The sequence below is a fragment of the Rutilus rutilus genome, assembly GCF_951802725.1.
Source record: "Rutilus rutilus genome assembly, chromosome: 2".
Taxonomy (NCBI): domain Eukaryota; kingdom Metazoa; phylum Chordata; class Actinopteri; order Cypriniformes; family Leuciscidae; genus Rutilus; species Rutilus rutilus.
Window position 1 is genome coordinate 55,723,693 of NC_140210.1, and position 23,041 is coordinate 55,746,733.

The 23,041-nt window shown below is 36.5% G+C and overlaps 1 protein-coding gene across 3 annotated transcripts in view; it reads left to right on the plus strand.

The window, feature by feature from the left end:
- The first annotated feature begins 9,329 nt into the window (after positions 1 to 9,329).
- The window catches only part of LOC311286358 (glutathione hydrolase 1 proenzyme-like), a 38,728-nt gene continuing 25,016 nt past the window's right edge, over positions 9,330 to 23,041 (plus strand). Inside the window, exons 1-4 of one of the 3 annotated variants that reach the window (XM_084402542.1) lie at positions 9,330 to 9,448; positions 21,433 to 21,546; positions 21,991 to 22,173; positions 22,285 to 22,415. In XM_084402542.1, the coding sequence (XP_084258668.1) occupies positions 21,467 to 21,546; positions 21,991 to 22,173; positions 22,285 to 22,415 (394 nt within the window). In that variant the 5' untranslated portion in view covers positions 9,330 to 9,448; positions 21,433 to 21,466. Of the gene's footprint in view, positions 9,449 to 17,807; positions 17,947 to 21,432; positions 21,547 to 21,756; positions 21,853 to 21,990; positions 22,174 to 22,284; positions 22,416 to 23,041 lie in introns of those variants that run through there. The other 2 variants (XM_084402543.1, XM_084402544.1) reach the window with 2 other exon arrangements.

Genomic DNA, 23,041 nt, shown 5'->3' on the forward strand with positions numbered 1-23,041 from the left:
GCATTTTAGGATTAAATCAATGAGTCTCATTACTGTGAAATGTGTATAATACAGTACGACTGTCAAAAATATCTGTTTAGCTTGGTCACCCAATCCTGCTCATTCGACACAATGCACAAGTTATTTTAAGTAACACAATCCAAAGATCTCAATTTCTGCAATGGCTCAAATTTAAAACTGTCTCCCAGGGATAACAAGATGCAAACATCATAGGCCATGTCTTAATATAACAGGTCAGTTATACCCACATCTAGCATGTCTCTCTCTATATAAATATTTTATCTCTAAATCTCAGATATTTCTATAAACCTTTTCATCAATTATTTGATTTTCCCCCTGGGAACTACACAAACCACTTATACTAAGGAGAAAACTCCAGTGTTTTTGATGGCCACCAGTTTGCGCAATCCTCCATATCAATCCCTGTTAGGCCTGCTTATTAATTTAACTCCCCCATAGACCGGTCAACTAACATTTGAGCAATTTTTATATTTTCTTTCAGGTTAATTTCTTATCAATTATTTTATTGGTGTTTTCTTGGTATTTGTGAAATTAGTCTACTTTTAATTCTGGCTGGATTAGCAGATTTCACCAATCTTACTTGATCTCTTAGTCAACTGGTTTTGAATACCTTTTTATTTATTTAAAAACATTTTTTTTTACGAATGTTTCAGTGTCTCTGCACATATAGCCACATCTAATGTTCCCTCAGCTGATCATTTTGTTTTTAGGCTTCTTTCCCCATTTTTGGAGGGTTGTCCTATAGTATCTCTGCAAATTAATATTTTGATCTTGATATCTCTACAGGTGTTGATGCCATTATAATCTTAATTATTATCGGTGTGTTTCACTCATTTCCAGTATTCCTTACTACCCCCAGCCTGCATCTATTCTTAACTAGTTTTCAGCAAGATGGTCAGACATTTATTAAGATATCTGATTAGTCTTTCTCAGGTATTTTTAAAAATGCAGCTCCTCTATTACAGGTCCACTGGTGGGGATGACAGTTACAAATAAAATCTCTCAATGTGTTGTTCAAAGTGTATGTTGGAAATGGTTACTCACTTTCTGGTTTATCTGCTAGTCAGAACTAGGAAAGGTGAACTCTTTCTCTCTGTGTCCCTCCTTTCCTTCCTCACACAACACACACACACACATACACACATGCTGTCTCACTTTCTTCTTGCAGCCCCTCCTCTCTCTGTCAGAGGCATCCCCTCCTTTCTGCCTCTCTTTCTCTTATCATAGTCACCATTTACTTTTGCTTATGCCTTTTGATAGTTCTAATGTCTGTCTTAATTTTTCCTCTTCTCTCTGCCTTCTATCCCACCTCTTATATTTGTCTTTTTCACTGTCGGTTAGTCCGTTCCACATTTATTATCTCTTAGCTTTTTGGTTTCCTGAAGAAAAAACTTTATCAGTTGTCTGTATTTCCTTACTCCCTTCTACCTTCTTTGGTTCTTCACTTCTCATATAATTATGCTTATTTTAATTCACTCCTCATTCATACACCCAGGATTTCAGTCACACACTCATTCATCCGTTTAATATCTTTATGCGGAAACACTGCTTATTTGTTTAGTTCCTACTTAACAAAAGCTGTGTTTCTCTGTCTGGATCGCACCACCTGCAGTCTGGCAAATGGCCATACAGTCAACAAAATATTGGAATTGGAATATTTTTTGTTCTTTGATACTTATATCTCTGTACTCTTTTTTCACTAATTTGCTTTTCACCATCCATCCATTTTTAATAATTTTATTTCTCCATTTTTATAATTCTTATATTATTTTCTAAATCAAATCCTCTGCTTAATTTTTGCTAAATTTGGTTTTCACTTGCAGCTCAACAAACTATAAATTTTATGACTGATTAGGTGCCTGTTTGGCACCACGCCCAGAATAAACTGGTCGCATGCCCAGAATAAACTGGCAATATGCCTGGACCGGACAACTGACAGCCCACCCAGGCCGGACAGCTGGCAGCACGCCCGGACCGGACAGACAGCACCCCTTCTCTCTCTCCTCTATTTTAGATTCTCCTGTACTATAATATAATAATGATCTTATATCTCCTAATCACTTCAGTTTAAATCACTTGTTCTATAAAGTTCTCTAATAATTCTCACTTGAATCAGTGTACTCCTTGCATATATTTATTTTTAATATCCTCTCTCTTCCCACTCTGCAGTTTTGCAGTTCTCTTCCTCACTCCACACTCTGTGCGGACCTCTCTTCACTCTACACTCTGTGCAGATTTCTCCTACTAAAGACAAACAGACAAATAGTGTGCTTTTGCACCTTTTGACGCACTTAATTCGCACTTCTTGCGTTTAAGACAAACAAACAAATATGTGACGCAATCTCAACGTCACTGTGACACAATCTCCATGTCACTGTAGCGCACTTCTTACGCTTTTAGACAAACAAACATATATGTGACGCAATCTCCACGTCACTGTGACACAATCTCCATGTCACTATAGCGCACTTCTTACGCTTTTAGACAAACAAACATATATGTGACGCAATCTCCACGTCACTGTGACACAATCTCCATGTCACTATAGCGCACTTCTTACGCTTTAAGACAAACAAACATATATGTGCACTAGGGCTGGGCGATTTAAATCGCAATATTGTTATGCGCATCTCGTCAGTAAAGCCGGTTCCTTGATTAGTAGTAAATCGCCATCACCTGCTTTCAGAAGGAGCGGCATTTAGGGCTGATGAGATAATTAAGTGATTAATTTAGTGATGATTGAGCATTATTGAAGACACCTGATGTTAACAAGCAGAATCACTGAAGGAGAAAATCACAAATTGTAAGTTACCATTAAGGTGATGGGTGTTTGCTTTAGTTGGGCTCTTGACCCTTATATGTTTACTTTAATATTTACTGTTGTTTGTCTGCTGTTATTGATTTATAACAGTTTAATGAGCGAAGTAAAATGTTATATTACAGTGTTGGTTATGTTTTGACATAATCATGCTGTGATCTGAAAAAGGAAACTTATTGAAATAATTTGGTTTAACTTGTTAGCTGCAGTTTAGATTCAGATAAATTCATTTAAAACACAGACATCAATAATCAGCCTGTGAATCTCAACAATGGTGACAATAATAAAGCATGTTGCAGTGGCTGCCACCAATCACAACTCATTAATGGCTCCCATCATGCATTGCGGTATGAATAAATTATGATCTGAATTGTCTATGTAATTTACTTTTCCTAATTGAATATTCTGCTCGTCACCATTGTTGAGATGCATAGACTGAATCTTGACATCTGTGTGTGCCTAAAATAATGATTTTTTTTAAACAACTTTTAAGAAATCCTTTATAATATATCAAAAATTCTGGGCATTTATGCAGAATCACAGTTATGCTGTGGTCAACAACATTAATCGAAGTCAGAAAGAAGGATTTTATTGAGTTTAGTGATCAAGTTCAAATGATGATTGTCATAATATAACCAACACCATCAGATCACTTTTTTTTCTTTGTTCAACTGGCAGTTATAACTCAGATACAGCAGCCAAACAAAATCTAAAGTTAATAATATGGGTCAAGAGTCCAACTAAAGCAACCATTGATCGTCATAATGGTAACTTACAATTTGAGATTTTCTCCTTCAGTGATTCTGCTTGTTAACATCAGGTGTCTTCAATAATGTTCAATCATCACTAAATTAATCACTTAATTATCTCATTAACTTCAACACTCTTGCGTGTGGACTCATACACTCCCAGGAGTGTTAATTTAACACTGGAGTTTTTGCTGTGTACAAAGAGCCGTAGTTAACTGACAAGCTGAGCCATATCGCATTAATTATCGCTGGCGATACGTCCACGATATTGATGTGATTTGGCTCAGCTTGTCAGTTAACCCTCTGGGGTCTGAGAGGTTTTTGGGGTCCTTGAGATGTTCTGACATGCCCTGACATTTGTGCTTTTTTCAGTTGCTTATAAACATATTAATGGCAAAGGTGTAAATTCACTCTATTTAGCACAAACAGGGCTACCATAATATGTGAACAACTTGCATGTACATGTTTGTATTTTTGAGAGAATAATGTTTATGCATGGTTTTTTTAAAAACAAAAAACTAAAGTTTCTGAAATAAGGCCATAAAACACATTCTAAATATATGTAAATAAGACTTTTGACTAATGGATGTCATTGCCTACTGTTTTTTCTTCAGAATTATGTGAAAATCATCCTGCCTAATCATTCACATAACACAATACATTGATTTAAATCTTGTAAAACACTTTTTGTTTGGAAAGGCCATATGCGGGTGGGCGTGATTCACACCTGCAGAGTCAATGGAGCCCGCATAATGAGGCTGCATACGTAATGAGCCTTTCATTCAGGTGTGTGACTGAGCCACAAGAATGCAAGGACAATATATAACTGGTTTGTTGTTTTTTCCACAAATTTTGCTTGCAAATTGTACAATATCCAAGGTAAACATTTCTAGTAATTGTGCAGTTAATTGTTCTCATACTGTCAGATTTGGAATATATTCTCTTCCCAAATGTGTCACTAATAAAGCATAATAAAATTATTTAAAGAGAAGGCTTATAATGACCTTTTAAGATTTTGTTTACATCTATCCTTATATAGGCCTATATATACGTATACGTATATATATATATATATATATATATATATATATATATATATATATATATATATATATATATATATTAAGGTTATACAATTACAACAACATTTAAAATTGTAACAGTATTTCCAGTGTAATCTTTCTTTGTATTCGCGATTCATATTAAAACAGTATTTTTGCCAGCTGTAGTAGCTCCACAACAGCGCGCATCTGTGCGTTCATTCATTCCGATTAGAACAAAGCAAACAGAACTGACCTATTCCTCAGCGGGATCCGTTTGCTCCTCGAAATGATACTTCCAGAACTTCTGAGGTACATTTTTGCAGGATTATTATCAAGATAGTATTATTCCTCACAGCATCGTAAAGTACATACGTCTGAAAGTGAACTCGCGGTGTGTGTTATCCAGCTGATGTGGGCGTTTCACAGGTTTGTTTGGATCGCCTCACATTTGCGTTTGAATAGCGCGCGCTCTCCGTGGGCGGAGCACATTATAACGTAATTAGCTGAGATGAGAACGACTGACATCTCTCTCTTTGCATACATATTACATAAACTGTGAATATTTGTTTTTTATAAAAATTACTTAATTTAAAAGGAGAGAATTCAAGCTTCATGTCTGTATGCCTGTATGCCTGTTTGACTGAGTATTCGCTGAGTTATGGTTAATTTTCGGACGCGTTTCAGAATGGACTACACTGAAAGAGAGGAGGCAGAACTCGCTTCGTTTTTATTTTTCTTTATTTGGCAAAAAGCACAACACTTTGTTTTTATTGTGAGTATACACAAAAATAATACACATTTAACAGAATCTATTGATGTATGAAACTCCAATGAAAAATCTAAGTCAACAGAGTATTCATGAGTTTCTTTTACACTGCTAAAAAAAAAGCGAGCTGGTATCGCCGGCGATACCGCCGACCTCAGGGGGTTAACTACGGCTCTTTGAAGTAAATGCCGCTCCATCTGAAAGCAGGTGATGGTGATTTACTACTAATCAAGGAACCGGCTTTACTGACGAGATGCGCATAACAATATCGCGATTTAAATCGCCCAGCCCTAATGTGCACTCTCGTTTCGTCATTCAAACACTCACAGACTCATACACCATGCATGCGTTTTCTCCCTAAGACCCAAAAAATCAGACTCTTCCTCTTCTCTAATTTATCTTATCCTTTTTAGGTTCTTTTATTTTATTCTTTTTAGGTTCTTTTGACGGTGGAATATTTAAAATAATTAGCAACCAAGGTGACAGCTTACCAGCAGTGACCGCACAAAACAAAATATAAGCAAAGACTGTTTACCTTTATTTTTGGCCGGCCTTTTGTTTTGTGTGGTCTCCGCCAGGGCCCCCACCACGGCTCGCTTGACTCCCCTCCGCTCCTGGCTGGCTCCGCCAATTATGTTGTGGCGAATTCACGATCTTTGGTTCAGGTCTTCAATGTCTGGTTCAGGTCTTCAAAAATTCTTTCAGAGTCTAAGTTTCAGGTCCCAGAAGAATTAACTTTATTGTACAAACAACAAAGTGAGAAGCCGGCTGGCCATCCGGACATCTGATCTTACAATGGTCTGCACTCATGTTTTATACCTTTTTTACATCATTTAATGTACACTTGGTGTCCAATTAGCATTCATATTGTTATCTTTTTCTCTTTGCTCCTCCTTATCACTTCACCACGATTAGAAACACCTGCATTAATGTCTAATTTCTATTGGTGGCCATACTGGCGCATGCGCTTTATTAAATATGATTTCATATATGGTTTTTTGGGTACTTTTCCACTCTCGTCCTTAGACACCCTTTCACCCAGTTTTTCTGTCCTGTCCTCAGACGACTCCTATCCTCACATACACTTTTGACAGGTTCAGTGTTTCCCATCATTTTGTCCCCTTTAACCTGTTTTCTCTGTTTCCTGTAATTTTGGGCCTCTCATATTTTAGGCCTAGTTCCTTTAATATTAGTATCATGCATCTGGACTCATGTATGAGACAGATATAATTCTCCAACATAGACTCATGTATAAAATTCTCCAACACTCGTCACCATCGTTGAGATGCATAGACTGAATCTTGACGTCTGTGTGTGCCTAAAAGCAATAATAAAAAAAAAAACTTTTAAGAAATTCTTTATATTATATCTAAAATTCTGGGCATTTATGCAGATTCACAATTATGCTGTAAACAACAACATAAATCTAAGTCATAAAGAAGGATCTTTATGAGTTCAGTGATCAAGTTCAAATGATTAATGTCATAATATAACCAACACCATCAGATCACTTTATTCTTTGTTCATCTGGCAGTTATAACTCAGATACAGCAGCCAAACAAAATCTCAAGTAAACATATAAGGGTCAAGAGCCCAACTAAAGCAAACAATGATCACCATAACGGTGGCTTACAATTTGTGATTTTCTCCTTCAGTGATTCTGCTTGTTACCATCAGGTGTCTTCAATAATGATCAATCATCACTAAATTAATCACTTAATTATCTCATTAACTTCAATACTCTTGACTGTGGACTCATATACACTCCCAGGAGTGTTAATTTAACACTGGAGTTTTTGCTGCGTACAAAGAGCCGTAGTTAACTGACAAGCTGAGCCATATCGCATTAATTATCGCTGGCGATACGTCCGCGATATTGATGCGATATGGCTCAGCTTGTCAGTTAACTACGGCTCTTTGTAGTAAATGCCGCTCCATCTGAAAGCAGGTGATGGCGATTTACTACTAATCAAGGAACCGGCTTTACTGACGAGATGCGCATAACAACATCACTTTTTAAATCGCCCAGCCCTAAGTTAAGTGAATCAAACTGACGCTCTCCATGTTCCGTGTGATTGGCCGTTCGCTGCACGTGACACATTTTCAGGCGCACACACTCGAGTTAATCACAAACTCTGGATAAAAAAAGATGAGCTGACAGAGAACGTTTACGAAGCCCGCTTAACTTGAGCGAAACCATGTTGGATTTGTCTGATTTTGGCAGTTTTAAACCTAATCTGAATCTCGGAGTTTGTTTAACTAGCTTCATGCAACGAGTGACTACTGTAGCTAAAGTTCCAATCTGAAGTGGCCGTTTGGATCACACCTGATCTGGGAGCGATGACACACAATGTCATTTGTTTTTCTTAGACCCTTCTTGTGCTCCCTCTGTGTCTTTCAAGTGTGAAATCCCTGTGGGAATTCACTAGGGCTGGGCGATTTAAATTGCGATATTGTTATGCGCATCTCGTCAGTAAAGCCGGTTCCTTGATTAGTAGTAAATCACCATCACCTGCTTTCAGATGGAGGGGCATTTACTTCAAAGAGCCGTAGTTAACTGACAACCTGAGCCATATCGCATTAATATCGCGGACGTATCGCCAGCGATAATTAATGCGATATGGCTCAGCTTGTCAGTTAACTACGGCTCTTTGTACACAGCAAAAACTCCAGTGTTAAATTAACACTCCTGGGAGTGTATGAGTCCACACTTAAGAGTGTTGAAGTTAATGAGATAATTAAGTGATTAATTTAGTGATGATTGAACATTATTGAAGACACCTGATGTTAACAAGCAGAATCACTGAAGGAGAAAATCTCAAATTATAAGTTACCATTATGACGATCAATGGTTGCTTTAGTTGGACTCTTGACCCATATTATTAACTTTAGATTCTGTTTGGCTGCTGTATCTGACTTATAACTGCCAGTTGAACAAAGAAAAAAAAGTGATCTGATGGTGTTGGTTATATTATGACAATCATCATTTGAACTTGATCACTGAACTCATTAAAATCCTTCTTTCTGACTTCGATTTATGTTGTTGACCACAGCATAACTGTGATTCTGCATAAATGCCCAGAATTTTTGATATATTATAAAGGATTTCTTAAAAGTTGTTTAAAAAAAATCATTCTTTTAGGCACACACAGATGTCAAGATTCAGTCTATGCATCTCAACAATGGTGACGAGCAGAATATTCAATTAGGAAAAGTAAATTACATAGACAATTCAGATCATAATTTATTCATACCGCAATGCATGATGGGAGCAATTAATGAGTTGTGATTGGTGGCAGCCACTGCAACATGCTTTATTATTGTCACCATTGTTGAGATTCACAGGCTGATTATTGATGTCTGTGTTTTAAATGAATTTATCTGAATCTAAACTGCAGCTAACAAGTTAAACCAAATTATTTCATTAAGTTTCCTTTTTCAGATCACAGCATGATTATGTCAAAACATAACCAATACTATAATATAACATTTTACTTTGCTCATTAAACTGTTATAAAACAATAACAGCAGACAAACAACAGTAAATATTAAAGTAAACATATAAGGGTCAAGAGCCCGACTAAAGCAAACACCCATCACCTTAATGGTAACTTACAATTTGTGATTTTCTTCTTCAGTGATTCTGCTTGTTAACATCAGGTGTCTTCAATAATGCTCAATCATCACTAAATGAATCACTTAATTATCTTCTCAGCCCTAAATGCCGCTCCATCTGAAAGCAGGTGATGGCGATTTACTACTAATCAAGGAACCGGCTTTACTGACGAGATGCGCATAACAATATCGCGATTTAAATCGCCCAGCCCTAATCACAATGTTGCTATGTGGGTTAAAGCACAACTGCTCTGATAATTACCTGATAATTTGATGATGCTCTGCGCCACTAGAGGGAGCGTGATTTTCACATGTGGTTGGAGTTAAAAACGAAAGTAAAAGAGAGAAACTACTACGCCATTCGGAAGCATTGAATCTGTTAACACTGGGATTTTGTTTTACACACCGTTTTATGTAAACTGCTGCCTATTTTGTGGTAAGTTCAGAACTCATTCTTCATGCAACCATCTTGTCAAAGTGAGCTGCTATTTGGTTTTGAGTTTCTTATCTTTCGACTGTCTAACTAACAGAGAAGGCATTTGCATTTGCATTTGGGCAGTAATGCTAGTTTTAGGTTTGATTATGATATTCACTGTATCCAGGGTTCGAAATGACTTAGGACTCTTGGGGGGGTCCCCTAAAATTTAATTATTAAATTATTAAAAATTCTGAAGACTACCTTGCTACACTATATACTGTAGGCAAAATTATATGGAGCAATGTTGAAGTGTTGAAGGTGGGATAATGGTCTTGGGATGTTTTTCATGGTTTGGGCTAGGCCCAGTATTGTAGTGGTGTCTGGAGAAGTGGCTATAATCTAACAGGTAACCCTCTAACTCTGAATAAAACATTTTAAAAGATAATTGCGACTTTTTATCTCACAATTGCGAGTTTACGTCTCACAATTCTGACTTTATAACATGCAATTGTGACTTTATTTCATGCAAATCTGACTTTATATCTCGCAATTCTGAGAAATAAAGTTGCAATTGCGTCAGATAGTGTTCCGACGGGTCGTCCGCGGGACATAGGGTGATTTGAAGGGTTAACTTTATGAAAGACAAAAAAAAAAAAAAAAAAATTTTTACAAGTCGCATATCTATGGAAAGCTGAGATTCTTGTGATTCTAACGATATAAGCCATTTTAGGATACAATAAACACAGCGGGTACAATCTGTGTCTTTGTCAGACCACCAACAGCCAAATAAACAAACAGGAAGTGGAAGACACTTGCCTAAAAAGCCTTCTGTTCGTCCACTGATCCATTACATTGCAACAACAATGGTTTAGTTACACTGTAAAGGCTCCATACAATCAATTTAGCGAAGTATTTAGTCCATAACACATTTATATATCAATAAACATCCACTTACTGTGAATAGTAGCATTCCAAGTTAGCCGACAGAGCTCTCAAAACTATCGAACATACTATGGTAAATCTTCAAATTACATGTCAATATTACAGCTATTTTGACTTCAAAATGGCCGCTGACCCCTGAACTTTTGAGTGACAGCGGATTTCAGCGAATCACGGAGTTTAAGGGGGGTTTTTCCTCCAGCCTGAGCCAGTCAGAGCGCATTAGGGACACGGTCCATCCTTTCGCTTTGACGGACATTTGGCTACTCCAATTGGAGCAATGTTAGAAATGATTGACGTTTTGAATAGCCAATGATCTCCTGAAGACATTGATATGCAATTTTTATGGGAAGGATTCAAACAGCGTCAGCAATGACGTTGCGCAATGTTTGTTGTCGATCGTGCGCTCGTGCGCAAAGCTGCGCTCGCTATAGCAAATGACTTTGGAAGGCTATTTTGATGGGAAATCGTCTCTTTTGACAAGTAAGTGTGTTATTATACATATACATGCAAATATAACATATTTAACGTGTTTTTCTGAGTATCTTATGTTTGTGTTTCACTGTTTTGAGATGGCCAATGCTAACTGGTGATGGCTAAGCTTGTTCTCAAGCGTAACGTTATGTGTGCATTGAGCGCTCATGTTACTGTTGTGTTGGACATTTATCAGTTTGTTTATGTCCCTGTGTGTCTTTATTCACGGATTTGTGTTTGTCCGTGTTTGTTTGTGTGTGTTTGGTGCTTTTAGCGCTCTTGTTATTGTTATGATGGGTGCGTGAATCGCTGTTTATGTCCCTGTTTGTCTTTATGCACGGGTGTGTGTGTGTGTGTGTGTGTGTACTTGTTTTCATGACAACTGAGGACATTTTTATGATAACACACCTGCAAATGAGGACACTCGGGAAAATAGGTGATTTATGAGGACATTTTGGGTGTCCTCATTTTTCAAATGGCTTTAAAAACATACTAAGCAGTGTTTTTTATTAAATGTAAAAATGCAGAATGTTTCCTGTGATGGGTAGGTTTAGGGATAGGGGCAGTGTAAGGGGATAGAATATACAGTTTGTACAGTATAAAAACCATTATGCCTATGGAATGTCCTCACAAATCACATAAACATGGCTGTGTGTGTGTGTGTGTGTGTGTGTGTGTGTATATATATAAAATAGTACACAATACATAAAAGATATAAATTATTTGTTTGTTTTTTTTTGCTTTTTTTATATCACAGAAAAACATCTGACATTGAACTGGATGAAGAAGAGTCAGCAGAAAGCCATATGATGGACATCAAAGAGGAACCCTATCCTTCACCTTCCTAGAGAGGTTCAATAACCAAAGAAAAACCTAATCATAAATTTGTTAATAGTTTGATATATATGTAGTGTATAAAATACTAATATTAAATAATATTTTAATACCATAACACTTGTTTTGTATTGTTATTTGCACAAATTTCAGTTTCAAGAATGGCAAAAAAACAATATAATGTGTTTATGCTTCAGTTACTATGTGTCAACAATTATTTACAGTGAATCTGAATAAGGAATAGAATAGCTCTAAGTGTAACCTTTCATTAGAGCCCAAAATTTTGCCTGTACAGTAAAGCATTCAAGAATAGCAGCATGTTATGTGTCTGTGGTTACAAAGTGTCATTTGGAGTCTCCAAGTGGCCTTTTTTGGGGAGCGCCTAGACATAAACTTAGATAAACCTGTGTAAAACACTCATTAGCTTAGGTTTTGTTATCAACATTTAAATTGGGCTTGGTAAGGCTTCATGCTGTGATCCCACTGTGTTTTCCAGCTAATACCTCCCAGCTATAGTTATCTGCAGGCATCTTTTTACAAAAAAAAAGTTAGGCGGAAATTTTTTCCCTCTTTTTTAGTGTGTTCAAAGTTCTATTACTCAATACCAGTGAGACTTACAGTGATTCTGACTGTTTGGGAACAAACCTCAAAGTGTCCCCTTTCAAAAGAGACCAATACCATGCATATACTCCAAATGGTTCAAGAACAGCATGCAATTTAATTTGGGTAGGCCTTTTTTAGGTGTTTTTGGCAGAATTTGCAGGAACGCTAACAGGTTAATGCAACTTTTGATATAGGAACTCGAACTCCTGATATTTTACTATAAGCAATTATAGAGATATAAATATAATCGAAGCACTTACAGGATTTCACTCTTTGTGAGGTTTGGTTTTGCCGCGTTCAGCTACAGTGCGTGTCTGCGGGACACACTGTAAAAAAGAATACATTGATTTTATTGATATCTAATTAATAAAAATGAGGCAACAGATTTCAAGCAATATTATTAATTAAATTTAACAAATTAGAATTGAGTAATAATTAATCAAATTAATTCCTTAAAAGGTAACCATTTAAAATGAGTCAAATTTTCAAAATATCTTTTATTGCCAACATTGAAGACACCTGGTGTTAACAAGCAGAATCACTGAAGGAGAAAACCATAATTAAAGTCACCATTGTGGAGATCAGTGTGTGTTTTAGTTGGGCTCTTGACCTTAAATTATTAACTTCAAGTTTTGTTCGGCTGCTGTACATGAGTTATAACAGCCAGATGAACAAAGAGAAAAGGTGATCTGATGGTGTTGGTTGTGATTTAACATAATCATTATTTCACAATCATTAGACCTGAACCACTGAACTCACATAGAGTCCAATTTATGAGTTAAGTTAACTTAATTAATTACAGCAGTATAATATTTTTAGCCTTTTCAATGAAATCCAAATGATCAAATCAATAATAAAAAATAAATATATGTTTGTATTTTTTTTTTTTTAGGCACAAACAGACATCAAGATTTTGCGTATGAATCTCAGCAATGGTGACGAACAGATCACCTCTGAACATAAGCTCATTATTTATTCATGCAGCAATGCATGATGGGAGCCATGAATGAGTTTTGATTGGTGGAACCCAGAATGCACTGCAACATGCTTTATAAATGTCACCATTGTTGAGATTCACAGGCTGATTATTGATGTCTGTGTGTCTCCTTTTTATGTAAGAGAAACTTTTTAGAAATTATTTGCCTTACATTGTAAAAGTTAAAAAATATTATGCTGTACAAGGCCAGTGCTGCTATAATTAATATAGTTCACCTAACTCATAAATTGGACTCTATGAGTTCAGTGATTCAGGTCAAATGATTGTGAAATAATGATTATGTTAAAACACAGCCAACGCCATTACATCACCTTTTCTCTTTGTTCATCTGGCTGTTATAACTCATGTACAGCAGCCAAACAAAACTTAAAGTTAATAATTTAAGGTCAAGAGCCCAACTAAAACACACACTGATCACCATAATGGTGACTTTAATTATGGTTTTCTCCTTCAGTGATTCTGCTTGTTAACATCAGGTGTCTTCAATGTTGGCAATAAAAGATATTTTGTACATTTTACTCATTTTAAATGGTTACCTTTAAAGGAATTCATTTGATTAATTATTACTCAATTCTAATTTGTTAAATTTAATTAATAATATTGCTTGTAATCTGTTGCCTCATTTTTATTAATTAGATATCAATAAAATCAATTTATTCTTTTTTACAGTGCAGAGTTGTATAGTCCAGTGGTCAGAAAGTAGAAGTCCTGCCATATGTTTATTCCACCCATGAACACAGTCACCTTATTTCTATCTCCTGGCTGAAAAACTGCTAATTAGCAAATCCAGGTGATTGGAACAAAATTCTGAGCAGGACTTTTACTTTCTGAACCTGGACTTTACACCTCTGAAGAGAACAGAAAAAGAGACGAGCAGAAACACAAGAACTACAACTGACTCCAGACACAGCCTTAGATTAAATCAACTGAAGAGAAAAGAAGACATTAAATCTGTGAAGATATCAGCAGAGGAGGATTAAACAACTCCACAAACAGCATTACCAGCTTCACTTATTACTAACCAGACTGACTTTATTTCTTTTAGAACTCCTTATTGAGATGTGTTTAATTTGAAGTTACCATAACAGTGATTAGCATTTCCATTAGTTGGGCTCTTAACTCTTATTAATTTTTTTGTGTTTTCTGGCTCCTGTTACAGTGTGTTTATCAAACACATTTATTTGCAGCAGCAAAAAAAGCTAAATTTAATCAGGGCAGGTGATGATGGTTACCCGTTGATGGCTTTATAATCATGATGCTATTGCCTGAATCACTGATGTAATTTGTATGATAAAATTGTTTTGGTCAATTAATATATTAATATCGTAAAACCTGTGTTACTGCAGCATGAGATCAAGCAGTATTATAGCTATCAGGTAAAACATTTGAACAAACATGAGAACAAAAACTTTAGCTATAGTGTGACACACACACTTATCAACAATCAGCGTATGTGTCTCAACAATGGTGACAATCAAAAATATTCAGATAAACTGATCAACTCTGAACATTACAAAAAAGCTACTAAATGTCACTACAAAAACAACAGCAAAAAATGAAAGCAAATATTTAAAATTAAACAAAATAATAGGACAATTCAGCTGCATAATTTAGTCATGTTGCAATGCATGCTGGGAGTTTTGTACTATGCTGGTACCCAGCATGCATTGCAGCAAGGTACTTTTGATTGTCACCATTGATGAGATTAATACGCTGATTACTGATGTTTGTCATAGTAGATTAATGTTCAGTGCTCAAGGTTATAGTGCAATAACTCAGGGTTTGTGATGTGAAAATATTACCGAAACACAATTGTTAGATTCGAAAAGCGGGATACTTCATGATGATTAGAAAATAGGGGTGTAATGATTCGTTTTAACAACGATCCGATCCGAAACGATTCAGTGACTTGAAATCGATTCAGTAACTTTTTAGCCAAAAATTCTTGTAAGGGAATCAGGTATCAATTAATTATAGATATAAACAAACAAGTAAACAACAATTAATATAAAATGCATTCACATTTTATTTTAATAAGTAGGACTGAACGATTATGACAAAAATGATAGGCTAATTGTTGATTATTCCCTTGAAATTGTAATTGTGATTATTAATTACGATTATCACAACATAGAATGATGTTTTGAATAGTTTGGCCATGGGACTGGGACCCACATTTCCCCATGGTCATCAAGCCGCGACCCACCTTTTTAGGAATTAGCCTATTATAATACATTTGTTTACACAAAAATTGTTGACACACAAGTTCTGTCCCCCTTTACTTAACAATTTTTTTTTTAAGAATATGACAAATACTGATAGACAGTAGGCACTGCGAGGTTAAGCTATTAAATAGCAGTCCCAAACTAGTTTTTGTTAATACAATCTTGGTATGAGCCACCACAGTCATATAAAAATATACAAAACCAGTAAGTGGCATTTTGTTATGAAAACAAACAACAATTAGGCTACCATGGTGATACACAATACTTAGAAGAACTGGTAAAGAAACATGGAAACTGCTCCTGATAAATAGCAACACACATGACGTACCAATAACGTAATTTATTGGTATTTTACTTTTATTTCTTAACTTACTAATTTACGACGTTGCATGCTCGTATTTCTTTTGCGCTTTAGTGAAGTGATACAGCGCGCTCCGGCGCATTTGCGCGTGCAATTGAAGAGTGTGCGCTACTGCAGTAACTTATAGCGGCTGAGAGGACAGGACAGTCCGTTTTTCTGAGGTGAGAGACTTTGCGCTGCTTGTTGTCTTTGCGCTGCTGCTGGCGCGTCACGCATGGCGACGACGACACAGATAGGCAGACTGAATCGAGTAACGTTTAACGCCTTTATCATTAAAAGTGCAAAGAAAAAACATCCATATAAAGTCTAACGTGCTTAAATCCAATGCGTTATTTCCTAGTATCGATACAATCGATTCATTACCTTTTAAAACGATATTAGATCGATATATGTCGTCCGGAAGGCCAACTTGCCGAGCACAGATCGATCCAGTTGGATCGTAGGAATATAAATCGATACATCGATGTAGTTGATGAATCGTTACACCCCTATTAGAAAACCATCAATATGTAACCATCATCACCTGATCTCATTTCACTTTAGCTTTCTTTGCTGCTGCAAATGAGTTTGACAAACACACTGTCACAACTGCCAGAAAAAACAAAAGATAGAATCAGAGTTAAGAACCCAACTAATGGAAACACTAATCACTGTTATGGTGACTTCAAATGAAACACATTAGAGTTAAACCTCTGTTAATTCTAAATAAAACTTCTGTAGACGTCTGACAGAAATAAAGTCAGTCTGGTTAGTAATAAGTGAAGCTGGTAATGCTGTTTGTGGAGTTGTTTAATCCTCCTCTGCTGAGATCTTCACAGATTTAATGTCTTCTTTTCTCTTCAGTTGATTTCATCTGAGGCTGTGGCTGAAGTCAGTTGTAGTTCTTGTGCTTCTGCTCTTCTCTTTTTCTGTTCTCTTCTTTCCTTCAGTGATTCTGCTTGTTAACTTATTAAGGCTGAGATATAAGGCTGACTCCATATTTAATATACACAGATTTTGTGGCTCATATAAGGTCCAGTTCTCGTTTATTTCTTTACTCTTGGCTGACATGTAGTCAGAGGTGTAAAGTCCAGGTTCAGAAAGTAAAAGTCCTCCTCAGTATTTTGTACCAATCACCTGGATTTGCTAATTCAGACAGGAGCGAGAACTAATTAGTGAAATCAGCTGATTGAGTTCATGGGTGGAATAAACTATGGCAGGACTTCTACTTTCTGACCCCTGGACTATACAACTCTGCTGCGGGAGCACCACAACAACAATCTGTGACGCTGTATAGGAACTCACTCGGCTAATAGCTGCCCTGAATGCTGCCTCGCGCTAGGAAATAAATGAATTACTGTTATAAATATAAAACGTCACTAAAGACCTATAATTTTCACAATTATTTTTAATGTTAAAATATATTTGTCGGGGACCCCCCAAAATCCAAAAATAAATTATTATGGGGGGTCCCTAATGACTTATGGAGGGTCCGGGACCCCCCCAGAGCCCCCTCATTTAGAACCCTGGCTGTATCGCATATATTAACTTCCACGCTGCATGTGGGCCGGATCATCTTTCCACATGTGCCAGATGTGGGCCGGATCTGGGATGAAACAATGTTGCTATGTGGGATATTCGCCTTGGCTGCTAAAGGGACCATCTACAAATTCCACTCACAGTACAAAAATATAAACGTCCAATCATTCATTCCAGTGAACGATATTTACAAGGTTATAGTAAATGCCTTGTAGGCACACTGAATTACCATATGTACTTTTGCCAATGTCTCACTTGTACAGTACAAAATTATAAAATAAAAAGTGCTTTAACGTTTAAAGTTTTGTTTTTCCCATGTTCCAAATGTCAGGGCTGAAGCCTGAAGGGATGGTTTTAGGGGGTCATTATAATGATCATTGTTTCAGAGGATCCACAGGCTCAGAGTCATCCTGCTGGATTGTCAGAAACTGTTGCTTTTGCATCAACAAGTTTTCCTTTAGCTCAAACAGTAGAGCATTGGCGCTTGCAACACCGAGGCCATGGGTTCGATTTCCAGTGAAAGCAAGAATTGATAAGAATATAAATGTGTACCTTGAAATTCAATGTAAGTTGCTTTGGATAAATGTGTAAATGTGTCTCCCTGATCAAAATATTATGATGATAAAATCACCTTTTAATGATATGATCATAATAAGAAAAATGCTTTGCAGTAAAATGTTTTGTCTCACTCTGTGTTTTAACACACTAGTGTATTAAAAAATATGTTTCTTAGTGAATTATAATCTTTAATATATATATTTTTTGCTACCTTGACATTTTTTCCACTGCGCCGTGGTACACGGACACGTGCCGTTAGTGTGTTTCCTCAGCACAGTAACACAAAAGTGTTGATTCATTTCCTGTCAGAGCTGCACTGTAAAAAGCATGAGCAGTTGTTGCTTTAAGAAAGTATCTCTACCTTTACATTCTAATTTCGTTTTTGTAACCTAATTCAATCAGGTTTATATAACATAAAACAAGGGAATGCTGTTTTACCTTAATTGAGTTACGTTGACCCAACATACAATTTCCAATAAAGATCAGAATAGACACATTCGACACATGCACACTGCGACTGCACCAGACCTATAGAGGGCAGTATAGTCGTGACTCGTGTCAGTTTACACAAATGTTCTCTACGATCAACTTATCTCACGATGCTTTGAAGAAATGCATCCCTGTGTAGTGGATCTGTAGTTCCCAGCATGCTCTGCAAGGGACTGCATCAGGAGAGTAAATTTATGGATTTAGGGCCAGATTTAGAGCGCAATTCCAAAAAAGTGCAGATGGGAGTGGGAAGTTCAGCACGTGATCTACTGACGGCGCGCAAATTAAAGAAGACACATGCAGCCGGATCATTTCTATAATGACAAACGCAATCCACCAGGTAGGGTCAGGTTTAAGACATGCTTTTTTGGGTGGTAAATAATGCGCAACATTAAATGTGAACATTAAAGGCTGTGTGGTGAAGCTGAAATCAGATCGACACTACAGTTTACAACGGTAATTGCAAGTTTTTTTAAAAAAATATGATATTATGGTACCGGTGTTTATTGTGAATGTTTCTATTATAACCTTATATTAAATATAAGGTAATATGTGGCAAATAAGTCACTCTTATAGAGGTTGTTTCACAGTGGTTTAGATGTTGTTGTTTTTTCATTACAAATACCACAGTTTATTATTAGTAATGTTATTTTCCTTCTGTGTACACTGTAAAACCAAAACAAGTTAGTCTTACTTAAAAAAAAAAAAAAAGTGTGCATACTGATGCCTTCAAAAAAGTACAGTGAAATAGGCTTACACAAGAGTTCTAATTACTAAAAATGAACTGAGAGTAATTGATAATTTACTTTTAAATAAATTTTAATTGTTACCATTGTTGTGTTTTGCATGCTGAATGTTGAAGTCTGTTTGTGACTCAACCATGATCAATAACAAGATACTGTCACAAATATAGAGATATTATGTAATGGAGGCCAGCTAGTAGTTGCTGTGTGAGTAAATCTCATTCCTCTGATCTCAAGAGGTGCTCTAGCGACAGACGTTAGGGGCTACAGTCTTTAGCCTCCTTATTAGAGCACCTGACTCCCACGCCGGTGACCGGGGTTTGAGGCCCGCACATCGCAGGGCGAGTAGTACGTGGTTGAAGGGGTCACAATTATGAAAACCCAATTAAAAGTTTCACAAGCTGTTTATTACCTAGGGCTGGGCGATTTAAATCGCGATATTGATATGCGCATCTCATCAGTAAAGCCGGTTCCTTGATTAGTAGTAAATCAAAAAGTGATCTTTGTTGGTTATATTATGACAATCATCATTTGAACTTGATCACTGAGCTCATTAAGATCCTTCTTTCTGACTTCGATTTATGTTGTTGGTTACAGCATAACTGTGAATCTGAATAAATGGCCAGAATTTTAGATATAAAGGATTTCTTAAAACTTGTTTAAAAAAAAAAAAAAATCATTCTTTTAGGCACACACAGATGTCAAGATTCAGTCTATGCATCTCAACAATGGTGAGGAGCAGAATATTCAATGAGGAAAAGTAAATTACATAGACAATTCAGATCATAATTTATTCATACCGCAATGCATGATGGGAGCCATTAATGAGTTGTGATTGGTGGCAGCCACTGCAACATGCTTTATTATTGTCACCACCATTGTTGAGATTCACAGGCTGATTATTGATGTCTGAACGTCTTTTTGATTAGAGCAATGTTTATTAAATATTTTGAATTATAAGTAAAGTCCTGATAATCATAGGCTGAAGAATTACAAAACTACTGCTAACAAGTTAAACCAAACTATCTTAATATGTTTCACTTTTCAGATCACAGTATGATTATGTCAAAACATAACCAACACTATAAGATAACATTTTACTTTATTCATTTAACTGTTATAAATCAATAACAGCAGACAAACATCAGTAAATATGAAAGTAAACATATAATGGTCAAGAGCCCAACTAAAGCAAACACCCATCACCTTAATGGTAACTTACAATTTGTGCTTTTCTTCTTCAGTGATTCTGCTTGTTAACATCAGGTGTCTTCAATAATGCTCAATCATCACTAAATGAATCACTTAATTATCTTCTCAGCCCTAAATGCCGCTCCATCTGAAAGCAGGTGATGGTGATTTACTACTAAATCAAGGAACCGGCTTTACTGACGAGATGCGCATAACAATATCGCGATTTAAATCGCCCAGCCCTATTATGACCTAAATATACATCCACAGGAAGAGAATTACAATAATATAAATGAAGTTTCAAGTGCCCAACCAAAGGGAACACTAATCAACATATAAACAAAACATCAAATAAAACAGTCCAGGCCTGGTCCTCTCTCATCCTTCACGATCGTCGCTCCTCCTTTATGCTTCTGCTCCTCTGTGAGAGATACGAGACCATCAGTAATCACGCCACCGGCCTCGAGCCGTTCTCCCGCGGCCCTCAGCCTCGTCCTGCTCGTCACAATCACTGCTGGATTTTACAGTGTAGATATGTTCAGCTCTAACAAACTTTTACTGTAAAATATTAATTCATTAAGAATCAGTTTGCTTTATAATTTAATAGGCTATTAAAATTGTTAAACATTTTTTTACAGTACATTCAAAATATCTATTGTTTGTTTCTGTCTTAATTAATTAATCAACTTCAATATGTACAGACTTCAAAATCAAATAATTAGACCTTCTAATGATGAAACTATTCAAAGTTAACTCCTTACGGCAGTCTTATGCGCAAAAGATATTGCTGTTTCTGGAAACCTGTTTGCTTTGACCTCATTTTTGGAGTTAATGAATTTATGCTTATAATGTGTTATAGCCAACAATATTTGTTTATTTTATTCATAGTTACAATACATTGTATCTCTGTGTTGGAGATATGATTTTTTTTAAATACTAATTATTCATGCGGTAGAAACATTGTTAGTATGACTATGAAGGGGGCTTTATCCCCAGGGCCCTATGTGCTCTTAATTCAAGACTGAATATAATGATTATTGTAATAAAAAAATTGTAATTTTTTTTTATAGTTTCTTTAAACTGGTGGACAGTGGCTATTCAATAATGGATCAAGAAGGTCTTGAAGATCAAAAAGAGCTAGAAGGTCTAACAGGTCAAAAAGGTCAAGAAGGCAAGTCAAAAAGGTGATGAAGAATGCACACACACACACACACACACACACACACACACACACACACACACACACACACACACACACACACACACACACACTCTCTCACACACACACACACACACACACACACACACACACACCCTGTCTCTCTCTCTCTAACACACATACACACGCATATAAATTAAAATAGTAAAATGTTAAAATGTAAAAAATTCTATAGTCCACAGAACTGTAGAGGTTCAAGATGTAACATATTCCATATTGCATGAGAAAAGGATGAAGTGACAGAATAACTGACATGACATGATTCAGTCAGGTATGCCAGTTGATAATACAAATAAGAGATAAGAGCTTCTCTACCACAAAATAAATAGAAATGAAACCATATAACATTTGAATTCTGTTTGTGTGGTGAATAAATATCATATATCAAACTCTGGTTGTGTACTTTCAGACAGCGCCCGCGCGGCCCGTGCCACATCAAAAAGAAATACGTTGTGGGCTTCATCCTCATCCTCATCCTCATCCTCGCCTGCGTCATCAGTGTGATAGTATGGGCCTGTCTAAGGAGCTCTGTTAATTGCTATTCTAAAGCAGCAGTGGCAACGGATGCTGAGGTTTGCTCTAAGATCGGGAGGTACAATTACAAAGAGACACATTTATGTTTCTGGGAGAGATTTTGCAACCCTAGTCTGCGTTAATAATATGACGTTCACTTGACTTTACACAGAGCTCTTTGTGTTTGCAGGGACATGTTGAAGCGTAACGGTTCAGTAGTTGATGCTGCTATTGCTGCTCTGCTGTGTGTGAGTGTGGTTAATCCCCACAACATGGGCATTGGAGGAGGAGTGGTTTTCACCATATACAGTCCATCAACAGGTACATCGGATTTGAGAGACTTAAACCACAATGGCAACAGTTCAAGAAACAAACAAACAAAGAAACTCCTATGAGGGCTCATCTTTATAAAGCACATCTGTAGATCACCTGAACATTTTTGCATTTGGCATTCTTTGCAACAAATTATGTGTTTTGGTAAAAACTGTTACAAAAAACACAAACTCACAAAAAAATAAGCTAAGAGTCAAACTGCCCAACTAAAGGAAACACTCATCACCATTATGGTGACCAACCATTTTCAATAAATCGTCAACATCTAAATCTCTGTTAATTCTCAATACGAACTTATGTAAACCTATGACAGAAATAAAGTCACTCTGGTCAGTTATAAGTGAAGCTGGTAATCAGAGGTGGAGAGTCCAGGGGTCAGAAAGTAAAAGTCCTGCCATATATTTATTCCACCCATGAACTCACACAGCAAACACTCCAGTGTTAAATGAACTCTCCTGTGAGTAGGGCTGGGCGATTTAAATCGCGATATTGTTATGCGCATCTCGTCAGTAAAGCCGGTTCCTTGATTAGTAGTAAATCTCCATCACCTGCTTTCAGATGGAGCGGCATTTAGGGCTGAGGAGATAATTAAGTGATTAATTTAGTGATGATTG